The sequence below is a fragment of the Capra hircus genome, chromosome 7 (genome assembly GCF_001704415.2).
Source record: "Capra hircus breed San Clemente chromosome 7, ASM170441v1, whole genome shotgun sequence".
In the NCBI taxonomy this organism is placed as follows: Eukaryota; Metazoa; Chordata; class Mammalia; order Artiodactyla; family Bovidae; genus Capra; species Capra hircus.
This window is the reverse complement of record NC_030814.1, coordinates 103,051,397-103,067,073: the sequence shown is the minus strand read 5'-3', so window position 1 is coordinate 103,067,073 and position 15,677 is coordinate 103,051,397. Positions and strand designations below refer to the sequence as shown.

The window sequence follows — 15,677 nt, the reverse complement described above, 5'->3', positions numbered from 1 at the left end:
AGGAAAGCTTTCTTATCTCTCCTTGCTATTCTTTGGAACTCTGCATTCAGATGCTTATATCTTTCCTTTTCTCCTTTGCAATGCTCTTACTAAGCACCAATTGGTAGTTGACACAGCCCCCTTGTGGTCATAAATCTGACCATACTTTGGGGGGCATTTCATGACCATTTTGCCCTGTGTTGCTGGGAAGACTCGTTCCCAGTTCTGAAGAAGGTTTCTGTTGATGGGTCACTCCATGTGGTATTACTGGACCAGGTCTTAATAGTCAAAGATCTCTGGACACCTGTGTTCCAGTTATGGTCCAGGAAAGTATTCCCTCTCGCTGCACCTTTTCATACCTAGAGTTACACTATTACAATCATTGATCATATATCGAGCTATACATTTGATCAACTGCCTCAGGTCTAGTCAACATTTTTGTGGGCGGCTCAGTCATACACTTGGTAATACAAGAAATGCTAATCTTGTGAAGCAACCTAGATATAAATGGTATAGTTGATGACATTAGCGGAATTAAAAGTAAATATTTTAACCACGAGCCTCCCACACCAAACCAGCTTTTTCAAAAGATCATCAAGACTAAGGAATGGGTCACTTAGAGCATAAACCTGATTTTTCATGTGGTTCATCAAATGTATTACATTAAAGGATTTATCAGGCATGAAAATATAGCATTCACTTTGAATTATAGCACAGATGTCTCCCTGAGATGCTGTAAGGTGTCAGGGGCCTTGCAGTTGTCTAGCACTGCCTTTCTCAACATAGACATCTCAGAATTTAATCGGCTAATAGCCTGGTTACTATCATTTAAAGCTTATGAAAGTTGTTAAGGTTTTGATATGGCCAATTACATCCTCTAACTCCACTGAAGGCAGACACACACACACACACACACACACACCCAAAAGCTGCTAAATGTTCATACCAGTAGAATACAGATCTTTGACCCATTGAGATCATACCAGTGGTAGCCTGGTTGGGGTTACCTCTAATTTGTTAATATGTACGACCTTAAATTCATGGGAATCTCAGGCGACACCTTCGTCTCCATCCCCGTAGATGTCAAGGCCATACATTAGTGCCACAAATCCACTGAATTCCATACCAATCACTCTAAGGGTAATAATAGGCATAGTTCATAAAGTATGGAGCCTTATCTCATAATTACCAGGCTGATCATTTTTAGTATGATTTAACCCTTCCCAACATGGAGGAGCTTTTAAACTTAAATGACCACAGCCTTGTGTTGACATATAGATCTACCCCATAATCGTGGGAGTTTTCCTTTTAATAGATGAGAGGGAAATGTTTTTAACTGAGACTTAGCTCGTCACTCCAATTGAGTTTAATTGATCCTAAGAGAAAACTTATATCTAGGGCCAGCATCACAGCAGGTATTATTAATTGGCCAGGTGAGAGGATCCTATCTAGTAATATCATGAATAGATAGAACAGGACTGAACACCATCTAAAATAAATTTCCCAGGGAGTATCCAATCAGAGCCCTAGAGAACAGAAATCCACCAAGGTAACCCAGAAGTACTAGACACAGGTAATTGGCCACAACCCAACGATTGGATTGAGTTTTACCCTAGCATTGAATCATGTCCATGACAGAAAACATTTGATTGATAGGCATAGGTCCAAGGAATCAAGAAAACATTATAAATGATCATACAAGTCAGATCAGCATTTGGGGCAAGTTGTCTGCTTCTGATGTCGTCGTCTTCTCATCCTAGCATAGTGTACTTTCCTCTGTTTGAGCATTTTAAGGTGAGTTTGAGGTCAGCAATGTAATCTGAAGGCGAAGTTTGGAAAAAGAAGGAGACCGGCACTTTACAGGAACAGATCACCTTTCACAAGGCGAGGAGGGGCAGCAGTCCGATTAGTGAGCTGCTGCGCTAACCCAAGAAAAGAGTAAGTGTATATAGGCGTATATGCGGAAATCTACTGTCTTAAGGGGGCCTGTTCTTTTCCAAGGTTGTCCGGAGTAGTTATCTCTTAAAGGGCTGGGGCAGGAATTCAGGTGATCAGTCAGAGGCTGGGACCGGCTGGGAGCTGGGCATAATCAACCTTAATGTCCATTTTTTCCTTTGGGTGAGAGAGTTATTGTTTTGCATAGAATGGTGGGGAGGACCCGGAGGGGAGTTTTAACTCCAGGCGATTTTGAGTCGTGTAGCTTTCCTTCAAGCAGGCCTCTCTACGGACCAGTCCAGCAGGAGTTAACTCAAGAGTCAGTTTGCCTTCGGTTTCACTGGGCCTGAGCTAGTTAAGAGAACCTGATAGAAAGGTCCTTCCATCCAGGTTGGAGACAGTTTCTTAAATTACGTCTTCTTCCAGTCTTGGTTGCAGGTCAAGATGCTTGAGGCATCTGATCGTCATTCAAAGAGAGATTACTGAGATAAGCTTCAGAAACAAGCCTAGGGTGGCCTTTAACAATTCAATGAAATTTTACATTAATATATTCTAACAACAAAGAATTCTCCAGGAAATAAGTCTTAGCAGATACAGATCTCCATTAACAAACTGCGATTTAACATTCACTGAAACATCTTTTTCTCCCTAAAGTATAAAAAGAAAACGAAAGTGACTCAGTCGTGTCCAATTCTTTGTGATCCCATGGTCTATACAGTCCATGGAATTCTCCAGGCCAGAATCCTGGAGTGGGTAGCCTTTCTCTTCTCCAGGGGGTGCTTCCCAACCCAGGGTTCGAACCCAGGTCTCCCGCATTGCTGGTGGATTCTTTACCAGCTGAGCCACAAGGGAAGCCCAAAAATTTCCCCCTAAAATCACCATCATTTTTACCAACTATAACCGAATTAATACTTGTTTGTAATATAGATCTGGTCTCAATAAACTTGGCCTGATGATTTACATAACCATAACTGATCATAGACCTTTTTGCTTTGCTCAGACTTTTATAGTCAGACTGAACTTTTAAAATAAAACCTTTCAGGGCTAGGGAAATGTTGCTGCTGCTGCTGCTGCTAAGTCGCCTCAGTCGTGTCCAACTCTGTGCGACCCCATAGACGGCAGCCCACCAGGCTCCCCCGTCCCTGGGATTCTCCAGGCAAGAACACTGGAGTGGGTTGCCATTTCCTTCTCCAATGCATGAAAATGAAAAGTGAAAGTGAGGTCGCTCAGTCGTGTCCGACTCTTTGCGACCCCATGGACTGTAGCCTACCAGGCTCCTCCGTCCATGGGATTTTCCAGGCAAGAGTAGTGGAGTGGGATGCCACTGCCTTCTCTGAGAGAAAGGTTATGGAAGGCTTATCACAGATTTTGCCTAACAGATCTAGGTAAATTCTTCCCTTCTCAGTTCAGTTCAGTTCAGTCGCTCAGTCGTGTCTGACTCTTTGCGACCCCATGAATCGCAGCACGCCAGGCCTCCCTGTCCATCACCAACTCCCAGAGTTCACTCAAACTCATGTCCACAGAGTTGGTGATGCCATCCAGCCATCTCATCCTCTGTCGTCCCCTTCTCCTCCTGCCCCCAATCCCTTCCAGAATCAGAGTCTTTTCCAATGAGTCAACTCTTCACATGAGGCGGCCAAAGTATTGGAGTTTCAGCTTCAGCATCAGTCCTTCCAATGAACACCCAGGACTGATCTCCTTTAGGATGGACTGGTTGGATCTCCTTGCAGTCCAAGGGACTCTCAAGAGTCTTCTCCAACACCACAGTTCAAAAGCATCAATGCTTTGGTGCTCAGCTTTCTTCACAGTCCAACTCTCACATCCATACATGACCAGTGGAAAAACCATAGCCTTGACTAGACAGACTTTTGTTGGCAAAGTAATATCTCTGCTTTTGAATACGCTATCTAGGTTGTTCATAACTTTCCTTCCAAGGAGTAAGTGTCTTTTCATTTCATGGCTGCAAACACCATCTGCCGTGATTTTGGAGCCCCCAAAAATAAAGTCTGACACTGTTTCCACTGTTTCCTCATCTATTTCCCATGAAGTGATGGGACCAGATGCTGTGATCTTTGTTTTCTGAATGTTGAGCTTTAAACCAACTTTTTCACTCTCCTCTTTCACTTTCATCAAGAGTCTTTTTAGCTCCTCTTCACTTTCTGCCATAAGGGTGGTGTCATCTGCATATCTGAGGTTATCGATATTTCTCCCGGCAATCTTGATTCCAGCTTGTGCTTCTTCCAGCCCAGGGTTTCTCATGATGTACTCTGCATAGAAGTTAAATAAGCAGGGTGACAATATACAGCCTTGATGTACTCTTTTTCCTATTTGGAACCAGTCTGTTGTTCCATGTCCAGTTCTAACTGTTGCTTCCTGACCTGCATACAGATTTCTCAAGAGGCACATCAGGTGGTCTGGTATTCCCATCTCTTTCAGAATTTCCCACAGTTCCTTGTGATCCACACAGTCAAAGGCATTGGCATAGTCAATAAAGCAGAAGTAGGTGTTTTTCTGGAGCTCTTTTGCTTTTTTGATGATCCAGCGGATGTTGGCAATTTGATCTCTGGTTCCTCTGCCTTTTCTAAAACCAGCTTGAACATCTGGAAGTTCACGGTTCACGTATTGCTGAAGCCTGGCTTGGAGAATTTTGAGCATTACTTTACTAGCGTGAGAGATGAGTGCAATTGTGCGGTAGTTTGAGCATTCTTTGGCATTGCCTTTCTTTGGGATTGGAATGAAAACTGACCTTTTCCAGTCCTGTGGCCACTGCTGAGTTTTCCAAATTTGCTGGCATATTGGGTGCAGCACTTTCACAGCATCATCTTTCAGGATTTGAAACAGCTCAACTGGAATTCCATCACCTCCACTAGCTTTGTTCGTAATGATGTTTCCTAAAGGTCTCCAAAATTCCTTGAGTTTTCTGTTCCTGTTAGATAACCTTCTTAACTTACCTAATAAGGTTACTGGAAATGAAGAGCATCCAATCTCTAGAGGGTTCAGACAGAGAGAAAAGATAAATGTTCCAATTTGTTTATAAAATATAATTTTACCAAATTACTGTCATAATTAGTTTGAAGGGAAGGTTTTTTTTTCTTCTTCTTCTTCTTCTTACAGCTGGAAAACACAGATTTAAATCAGTACTTTTTCAGATAGAAACCATCACAGTTATAAGCATATTCACCAGTTCATTCAGTCATTTTGTTAACCTTTTGAAGTCATCAAGTTTTCCATCAGAATCCTTACCCAGTTCAGAAACTGGTATTTATCCAAAAGTCCTTCTATAAATCTTCTTGAAGTGAAAGCATTTTTATAAAACTTGGTTAGTGCTATGACAGTATTTTGAGATAGTAACTAGAATTAGGCCTGATAATATTTTACCCAAGCATATCTTAGGAACACTTGGCACCCCACTCCAGTACACCTGCCTGGAAAATCCCATGGATGGAGGAGCCCGGTAGGCTGCAGTCCATGGGGTCGCTGAGGGTTGGGCACGACTGAGCGACTTCACTTTCACTTTTTACTTTCATGCATTGGAGAAGGAAATGGCAACCCACTCCAGTGTTCTTGCCTGGAGAATCCCAGGGACGGGGGAGCCTGGTGGGTTGCCGTCTATGGGGTCCCACAGAGTTGGACATGACTGAAGTGACTTAGCATACAGTTTCTAGGATATCTATATTAGTAACATTTACCGTAGAATATAACCTGAGACATTACTCACTTGACAATACTCTCCATGTAATTCTGTGTACAAAATGAACCTACTTAGTGTAATATCTCTCTTTAGGATGTTTCAGGGGCCCTCTGAAGCATCCCAAAGTTAGCTAGAGATCTTCTTCATTAGAATGATTTGGGAAGTTTTGCCAACAAATACCAAAAAGGTTTAGAACACTCAGTCAGATAAGATTATAGGTCATTGTGAAACAACAGTTATTCACTTGGCTGAAGTATGTGGATGTGAGATGTGAGAGTTGAACTACAAAGAAAGCTGAGTGCTGGAAGAATTGATGCTTTTGAACGGTGGTGTTGGAGAAGATTCTGGAGAGTCCCTTGGACTGCAAAGAGATCCAACCAGTCCATCCTAAAGGAGATCAGTCCTAAATATTCATTGGAAGGACTGATGCTGAAGCTGAAGCTCCAATACTTTGGCCACCTGATGTGAAGAACTGACTCGTTTGAAAACACCCTGATGCTGGGAAAGACTGAAGGCAGGAGGAGAAGGGGACGATGACAGAGGATGAGATGGTTGGTTGGATGGTGTCACAGACTCAATGGTCATGAGTTTGAGTAAACTCCGGGAGTTGGTGATGGACAGGGAGGCCTGGCATGGGGTCGCAAAGAGTTGGACACGACTGAGCGACAGAACTGAACTGAACTAGCCAAAGGAACAATACAGGATTTCAGAACAGATTATTTAAGAGATACAGAAACTTGAATCTGAAAGGCAGTTCAATATCTGAAGATAAGATTCATAACAGAGAGAAAAGCTATATTTAACTTTTTGCACCAAGGGACTTTGTTTAAAGGAGAAGACAATGGCACCCAACTCCAGTACTCTCGCCTGGAGAATCCCAGGGATGGGGGAGCCTGGTGGGCTGCCATCTATGGGGTTGCACAGAGTTGAACATGACTGAAATGACTTAGCAGCAGCAGCAGTGTATATACAGGAGAAGGCAATGGCACCCCACTCCAGTACTCTTGCCTTGAAAATCCCATGGCCTGGTGGGCTGCAGTCCATGGGGTCGCTGAGAGTTGGACACGACTCAGTGACTTCACTTTCCATTTCACTTTCATGCATTGGAGAAGGAAATGGCAACCCACTCCAGTGTTCTTGCTTGGAGAATCCCAGGGACGGCGGAGCCTGGTGGGCTGCCGTCTATCGGGTCGCACAGAGCCAGACACGACTGAAGCGACTTAGCACTTTGTTTAAAAGGGAAATTTAATTAACTTTATTTTAAATTTAGTCCTTACTGTGTACAAAACTCTTTGCTCATGGTTCGCTTTTCACAAACCTCATCGCTTTCTGCACCCATGACTGTGTTCTTCCATCCTAACGAGCCGCCTATAAGTCAGGCCTGCTTTCTTTTCCTTTCACAAAATGCAGTTCCATTCCTCATACCTTCTTTACTGAAAACACACTTCCTACTTCCCTTAAGCAACCAAGAACTGACTTTTATATTCGCGCGTTTTACGTTGGTGAGCATAAATATCAGTGATAATTTCTAAAACCTTTGCTTTCTTAGAAAGCACATTTAGGATGAAAACAAACATCATTCATTGAAAATCCCAAATCTCTTTAGTTTCTCTGTGAAAGGAAATTACTGTTCAGTAGTAAATGTTTCAAAGTCTTATTATATTTGGAAATGACTTAGCTATTCAATAGACTTCCAACACTTAGTTTAGCACAACCGTTACAAGTTCAAGTTATCTCTACCTGGAAAGGCTATTTTAAACAGACATTCCTAAAGCATAATTATTCTTAATAGAGTTTATCTAAAGGCTCATATCTCATTTACATTTTTTAGAAGTTTCTTCACTCGAGGTAATTTCCTTGCTGACAAACTTGTAACAGATATAATATTTAACTTATATTAAACCTAGATACAATGAAAATATTCTGCTTTAATGTTAACTACTCATAGACATGTCTACATTAGGGAGATCAACAAACAAAGATTAATATCAAGTATTTAATACTGAATATTTCCCAGTTCACGTGAACCTGAAATTCATTTAGGTTAATTTCTCTTGTATTTAGAATTGTTTTATTTGTAAGCACTTACTTTTTTCTTTTAGGCCAATTAGATTAGAGCTCATTTACAAACTGATCTCAGCAATCAGCAATATTATCCAAAAATACAAACACACACACTAAGACATGCATATATCCACATAGACACAGGAGATCCTATAGCTTTGTTTCCCAAACTTCGTTATGAATACTAGTTGTAAGAAAATGGTTGGAACAAGATTTTAATAGGCTTTGTTTCTGGTTCTTTTCCCTTTTGGTTTCAGGAATTAGAGATGGTCTAGATAAGTGACCCAGATGTGCCTATGTACCGAGTCGCTTCAATCGTGTCCAACTCTTCGCGACCCCACGGACTATAAACCACCAGGCTCTTCTGTTCATGGGATTCTCCAGGCAAGAATACTGGAGTGGTTTGCCATTTCCTTCTCCAGGGGATCTTCCCAACCCAGGTATGGAACCCAGGTCTCTTATGTGTCCCGGATTGGCAGGCGGGTTCTTACCCACTAGCGCCACCTGGTGATCAGACAGCTCTGGTCTAAAGGTATAGGAGTTACTTCCTCAGGGCCAGAATTCTTAAAGAGATTTTTTTTTCTTTTTAATTCAAGCTTTCTCTGGAGTCTAAAGAATACTGTGACCACTTTGTCAAAAATTGTTTTTCTGTGACCATCGTTTCATAGCCAAAATTTAGACCAGATAGTGCTCAACTTGGTCCTGATAACAAGGGCAGATTGGTCCCAGTGGGGATTGTCCCTCTGGGGAAGTACAAGTCTTAGTTTGATTAGCCCCAGTATGTTGATTAAAGGAGGAAGTCCTGTACTTTAGGGAACTTCAGTCCATTTTTCCATCCTGTGTCAATAAAGGTCAATATTTTTAGGCCATTTTTCTTGTCATTGGATCATAGCTTTAGATCGACCAGTCAAAAAAAATTTTTTCCCAAGGGGTTCCCAGGTGGAGTGTGGAACCTCTGGGTGTCCAGGTGGAGTGTGGAACCTCTGGGTGAGCAATTCCCATATTAATTTGAGCAGTTTGTACAGCTGTCTGTGTGCTCAAACCAAACCAACAAAACCAAACCGAACCAGAACTTCAGTCACACTCCAAATGAAACAAAAGGCAAAGAGATGCCCAGAAATCAAAAGCCAAGAGGCATAAATGCCAAACACGACTTCCCAGTTCCATTAGACCTGTGACCCACCAGAGTCAGTGCTAGCAGCCTTTTTAAATTCTGATAGTTTTAAACAATTTCTTGTTCATTTTCTGTGAAGAAGTTACTCTATCATTTCCTCATTTAGAAGCTTCTAGAAACCATTCAAAGTAAGCATGGCAGGCCTTTTCTAATTGTGCATGCAAAAATATCAATTTTGGAATATCAAAAGAACCCCAGTTTGGCCATTTTAGGTTGAGCTCTCTTCTAGTATAATTTCTCCAATTAACTAGGTAATTGCATGTATGAGCTCCGCACATATTGTACATGAATCTGGCTGGAGTGTTAGTCAGAGGCTGGCTTTCTGACACCCATGTGTTTCTGTTTTTGAAAGATTCTGTTTCCCATTTTGAGCTGAATTTGTCAGGGATAAAAATCACTAGTGAACTTGTGTAGTGGGCCTATGTGCTGCTTGTGAGCTTAACTCCTCTAGGAGTCACCCCAGAGTCATTTCAGCTCATCTTACGCGTCTTGGATTCTGCCTCTGGCAATCTAAGACCACTATGCTGTTCAGGTCGCTAAATGGCCAGTTCTTATGTGCGTTTAATTAATGGTGGGTTTCCCTACAGGCCCACTGCACCGTGTGAGGACTAGGCCTTCACCACTCCCCAAAATTTCTCAGTCACCTGAGAAAACCAAAACCAGCCGGGAGAAGCCGTCTCCCTTTTCTTCAGAGCAAAGCTCTCGTATATTTTCCTCACTTTTATCCTGACAAATCCTATAATGGCAGTCAAATTGAGGGAAAGTGTCAGATCAGCCTCTTACTTAACCACTTAGCCAAGACCATTCAGTCCTCCACAATGGAACGACCTCCGCATCTTTCAGCCAAGCCCTGGGTATTCCTTGATTTTTTTCACAATCAGCCCCTGCTACCCAGTACCTTTCCACTGGGTGGGCAATTCCCCTGGCATCTTTCAGCCAGCCCCCCACCCAGTATCTTTTAACTGGGTGGGAATTTCTTGGTATCTTCCAACTGAGCTCCACTCAGTGTCTAGAGTGGGTATGCCCTGGGTGTTCCGCCCACCCCCCACCCCAGTATCCTTCCTACCGGGAGGGGGCAGGTAACCTGCTCCACTGCCAAATAAAACTCAGAATCTCAATCAATGTTGGAGATTCGAGAACCAGGAGAAATTTACCCAGATTTGTCGGCACTCCTTGAGGCGGCGGATGGGTGCAAGGGGCCACTGCTGGTACCAAAGTTCCGGTTCCTCGTGGAGTCCAGTCGAAGTGAGGAAGTCTACTCTGGGTCCCTTCGTGGTTGCCATAACTGTTGACTTAACAACAACAACAAAAAAGATGTACAACTTGAGAGTTGCGAGTTAAGTTAAATTTGGGGCAAAATGAGGACGGCAGCCTGGGAGGCAGCATCTCAGATAGCTCTGAGAGGTTGCTCCAAAGCAGCAAGTGGGGGAAAGTCAATATACAAGGTTTTGGTGAAGGGGGAGTTCAATCCCATGAAGCACTCATTTTACGAAAGGTTTTTGTTAGTCGTGAGGATCTGATGTCACCATGAAGGGATTTAGTGTTTCTCCAGCTATGAGGCGATGCAGGGATTGAGATCATAAAATCGGTTCCTAAAGACATCCAGCTGTCTAAAGACCTGCCCACCAGATTCCCTGGAGCACAGAGCGCCTCCCTCCACCCTGAATCCTCAGGGGTTGTTGAAGGTCAACAGATGTGGCAGCATGGGGTTCCATCTCCATAGAGGCGGATGGCAAATGCTTTTGTTGTTCACTAGTTGACAGTGCCTCTGGTAAGTGCCAATTTGTAGTTGACAGTGGGGTCACAAAGAGTTGAACACAGCTGAGAGACTGAACAACAACTGGAGGCCAAAGCACTTTGCTCAGAACTCCTCACCGGCCCCTCCTGACGATGAGGCCGCTCTTGTTCTGGCCCCTCATTACACAGGGAAGAACTGAGGTTCCCTTAGCACAGGTCCATGTGCTCAGTGCACGGTGAGACCAATCACAGGGACACTTTGGAATTTGGAATAGGGAAAGTTTTATTCCAGGGCCATCCAAGGAAGCTGGTGGCTCAGGACCCACAAAAAACTCCTGAACTCCCAGAAGGGTGAGGGGATGTTGGGCACAGATTTTGGTATCAGCTTCTTCACAATTCTCTGAGTGGCTGATGAGGAGGTCAAAGGGTGCTTATTACAGGGATTAACATCATCCATCTTTCTGGCCTTAGGCATTTCTGGGTTGGATGCCGGCCAGGAAGATCCTGTGAGAGGGGAGTGGGGTTCCCTGGGACACCCCATAGGGCATGGGCATTTTCATCTGTGAAAAAACACCTCAGGAAGGGGTATTAGATACTACTATCTCCATACTTCATAAAGGAGCTAAAACAGAAGATATGGGGGAGGAGTCTGCCCTGGGAAGGCCGCTTAGGGTCATGTTCAGTTACAGTTCAGAGGGTTTATGTGGTCCCGGGGAGTTAGAGACAGATGCTGGCAGAAAGGGCAAGTTCCTGCCTGGAGCCAGGACAGGGGCCTGGGTGGCTGTCTGTTGTCTGGTGCGTCCCCTGGTGGCCATGTAGGACCACTGCAGTCTGAGTAGTGTTGGGAGGTCCAGCGCTTCTCTCCCCTCCCTGCAGGCTCTGGTCGGTCCTCTGACACCCTCCATGCCTCCTAAGGTCCTCTCTGCAGGGTACAGAGACGCTAAGTGAACCCCAGCAAGGTCTGGAGATCCCTGAAGTCTAAACCGAATCTGCTCAGTCAGACACAACACCGCCCCAGTCACCACTCACGTCTCAGCCTTCATTTCTCCCAGCTGGGGACTTGCGGCCAAAAAAAAGCCCTCTGCCTCTTCCGTTTGTGGTAGAGACGAACACAGAGCTGGCGTGCACCGGCTGCTCAGTAACTGCGACGGTCACGCTCAGAAACATGTAGGAGAAGGGCAAGGACCTGACATGGGGTGTCCCAGGAGCCCCACTCCCCTCTCACAGGATCGAACTGGCCAGCATGCAACCAAGAAAGCCCCAAGGCCAGAATTTGGCAAAAGCAACCCACCATTTTTTCCGGGAGAAGGAAAAAGGAGACTGAAACCTAAACTGAAAGCCTGGCTGCCCTCTGCCTGCACAGGCTCCATTCAAGTATGGCCAAGTCAGAGGCTCCTCCTGGAGCTTCTCATTGGCTGTCGCCGCTATTATGCTAATCAGGGGGAGTCCCGGCCCATAAAGGTTCCAGCAGTTGAATTTGGCGCTACTTCTATTCACTGCACAACCATGCCCACGGACACCGAGATGGACATGAGTGAGTTCATGAGGCTCACCAAAGAAAAGGACACGAGTGAATCCATGATGCCCACAGACAAAGAAATAGACATGAGTGGGTCAGTGCTGTTGTGGCCACAAGCTGCCGCTGTGGCTGGGGCTCCTGCTGCTGCTGGCGGTGGTGGGGCTGCTTGTGCCCCTCATCTACTTCGCTGTCAGGGCCAACAGCAAGGCTTGCGTGGACGGCCTCCAAGCACAGAAGGAGTGTCAGGAGCTCAACCAACACCTGCAGCGCCAGCTAAACCAGCCCCAGGAAGTCTTACATGAGAAGGAAGCCGAAGCTGCCACGTGCAAACAGACGGTGGTAAGCCATTGCAGCCCCTCGAGAGAGCCCCAGACTTGGAGGTCTCTCCCAGGGTCTTGTGGAGATCAAGATAGATCTGGAAACTGTGTCCTTTTTATCACCACCAAGGTTTGGGAACTTGCAAACTCTCTCTGGCACCCCACTCCAGTTGTCTTGCCTGGAAAACCCCACGGACGGAGGGGCCTGGTAGGCTGCAGTCCATGGGGTCGCTAAGAGTCGGGCACACCTGAGCGACTTCACTTTCACTTTTCACTTTTATGCATTGGAGAAGGAAATGGCAACCCAATCAGTACTCTTGCTCGGAGAATCCCAGGGACGGGGGAGCCTGGCGGGCTGCCGTCTGTGGGGTCGCACGGAGTCGGACACGACTGAAGCGACTCAGCAGCAGCAGCAGCAGCAGCAGCAGCAGCAGCACACTCTCTCAGGGGTACTGATGTATGTTGGGGGGAGCTTTAAAACTCACATTTACAGGCGTCAGTATCCGTTTAGGGTATGAAGGATCCTTAAACTCTGGTGCTTAAATAGGGGTATCTAGAAACACCACTTGGGCAAATCTTGGGGAGCAGAAATCCCCTCTAGAGTCTGGGAACAGGTCCTCCCCAGCTCTTTCCGCTGTATCCTGAGAGCCTTTGAAATTTTCACCTATGTTCTAATATGGAGGACCTTGAAACTCTCGTGGACATCTAACTTGGATTTTGAAATCATCACTCTCACTTCCCATGCCCAGCCTCTTGTTTCTGGTTATAGAAGGAACTCTTAGCCTTATTGGGCTACAGCCCAGGGGATCTGGAAACTTCTCCTAGAGTCTGGGCATGGGGAACCTCCACATTCTCTTCTGGGGGGCCTTCAAAACTCCCATTTAGAGGATCACACTCTTACAGGGGTCCCGGGGAAGGTGGGAGCTTGTGCCCATTCTTCAAGGTAGAAGGCTGAGGGTCAGGAGGAGGGCTGGCTGGGAAATGAAGGGTGTGTGCATCTGAGTGCCTCTGACCCCAGGGCTCAGGGAGGGGTCCAGCACCCAGGCTCAGGACTCCAGGTTCTGACCCTCCCCTCTGACCCAGGCGACCCTGAGGGACGCTCTGAAGAAGGAGCAGGCACGAGTGGACGAGCTTCAGGGTGAGAAAAGCAGATGACCAGGGAGGGTCCCGCCGAGTGGGCTAGTGGGGCAGCGACAGGCCAGGTGTTGAGAGCCCGGACGGAGGGTCCCTGGGTTGTGATCAGGCGAGAGGAAGCGGGGCCAGATTCCATTTGGGGTGGGGGAGCCGGGAGCCGGGTTTCCCAGCTGGGGATGAATGAACACCGCGCTAAGTCACTTGATGTCCCGGCTGGGTGTCAGGTGCTTTAGCGAGATCACTGTGTGGACGAGGCCCCTGAATCTGTACCCCATCCCTCAAACAGGAGAGTTGGCGACCTTGAACCAACAAGTGGATGACCTTTCTGAGAAATTAAGGTGCGAGACCACGCCCCAGACACGCCCCTTTGACTCCACCCCCCGACTCCCCAGTCCCACCGGCTCAGAAAAACCCCCGATGCTCAGGGGACTAAGTTTAAGCCCCAGCCTCGTCTCATCTGTCACGAAACCCTGGGGTGGCCGCTGCTCACTCTCCTGCCCAGCGACTTGCGGGAGGAGTGGAGATTCTTAAGGGCACAGCGCAGATCTCCTGGAGCCCAGGAAGCCGCAGCCTGAGTTCCCTGATTTCTATTCCAGAAGAAAGAGTGAGGACTCCGCGGAGGATTACGCCTCCAGCTTCTTCGACCTGTTCCTCGTTTCTTGCGGTGTGGTGACGACGCCGGTTGTGTTCATCAGCTGCAAGTGTCTGAAGAAATGAGGTCCCAGAAAGCCGGCAGGTGCGAAGGGGGCGTCTCGAGGAAGAAGAAAGCTCGGAGGGGCTGGGAGCTGGGGCTGGGTCAGGGTCTGGGGAGGTGGCCTGCCTGCAGGACAGGGGTCTGGGCACCTAGGAGTAGAATCTGGAGACAGGGAGGGCTCAGTGAGTTGGGAGGGACCCTAGAGTCTGGTGCGGCTGGGGGCAGAGCCCGGGATTCGTCTGCCTCTGACTCCCTATTGTGATGTCTTTTAGGCCACAACCAGGACTCAGCAGACTCCAGCTCCGATTCCCCCTTGAGGCTTCCGGTCCTGGCCAGTCCCAACACGACCACACGGCAAAGCGGTGGTAGGGAGGACAGGGTAGCCTAAGGGGCCAAAGACAGGGCAGTCCTAAAAGAGTGGGCAGTAGCAGCGCTGACCCAAGGCCGCCTAGAGCCAGGGATGGCACGCGAGTCGGGTTGCGGCACCTCCATCTTGCTGACACTACTCTGAGAAAGTCACTTTCCTCTTGGGTCTTTGGACTCGAAGTGGAAACATCCCTTTTGGGGGGAAACTGGACTCTCGAATGTTTAGAGCGTTACTGGGGCACCTCCCAAGGCATCTGAGGCCTGCCCTGCAGACAAATGTGGACATTCACTGACGTCCACAGCCAGCCTTCCGTGCTCTAGAATGTTCCTCAATACTGCTGGGGTTCCAGCAGGCACCGACCCCCTGCATCCCCAGCCCTCTTCTCTGCTGGCAGCATCGAAGGACCCTCGTCCGGGCTCCCTGCCTGCAGTTTTCTCCTCTCATCTCCTGGCTTCTCTCATCTCATTAGCGCTTCATCTTCGGATGACACTGCTTCCACGAGGAAACCGAGGCTGAGACGAGGGACACTCTGTCCTGGCTCCCAGTCCCTTCCGGCAGAAAGTGCAGGGCTGGGACTCACACTTGGATGAGCAGACTCGGGGCAGATCTGTGTCACCTGGCCCTGCCACCTCCATCCCCCAAGCTCCTATTCATCCTACAGTACCCAGCCCTGGGAGCCCCTCCCCAGAGATTCCTCTGCTTCTCAGAATGAAGTCCTCGAAGAGTTCTCTGATTACTTAGTGGTTAGGATTCCAGGCTTCCAAGGCCTGGGTTCAGTCCCTGGTCTAGAAACTAATATCCCATCACTGGGAGAGATGACCAATATAAAGGAAAGAAAGCTCTCCCTGTGTGTGCTCCCTGCTCCTAAAATGGAGTTTGATGGTGGCCTTCCTTAACAGAGCCCCTTATAAGCATATGGTTTCTACGTGACTACAAAGAATTTTCCCGAATGCTTTAGTGGAAGGAAGCTTGTGGAAAATAACAAAGAGCCAAAGTGGGAATTGTTTGAGTGACAAAATAAATATCATCAGGTGTAAAATAAATATCCATGAGTTCACAGGAATAT

The 15,677-nt window shown here is 46.8% G+C and overlaps 1 protein-coding gene across 1 annotated transcript; it reads left to right on the top strand.

Moving 5' to 3' along the window:
* On the top strand, positions 9,965-15,453 carry LOC108636449. The gene is made up of 7 exons (XM_018051706.1): positions 9,965-10,088; positions 11,944-12,193; positions 12,294-12,438; positions 13,488-13,554; positions 13,837-13,888; positions 14,147-14,286; positions 14,517-15,453. Exons 1-6 carry the CDS (start codon positions 9,965-9,967, stop codon positions 14,265-14,267), a joined length of 759 nt encoding a protein of 252 aa, XP_017907195.1. The 3' UTR covers positions 14,268-14,286; positions 14,517-15,453.

Bases quoted from the DNA above. Each gene is read 5' to 3' on its own strand.
- LOC108636449 (XM_018051706.1), top strand. From the start codon at position 9,965: ATGTTGGAGATTCGAGAACCAGGAGAAATTTACCCAGATTTGTCGGCA. The intron at 12,194-12,293 runs GTCAGTGCTGTT...CTTCGCTGTCAG, and splicing joins AAAGAAATAGACATGAGTGG to GGCCAACAGCAAGGCTTGCG. The intron at 13,889-14,146 runs GTGCGAGACCAC...TTTCTATTCCAG, and splicing joins GACCTTTCTGAGAAATTAAG to AAGAAAGAGTGAGGACTCCG.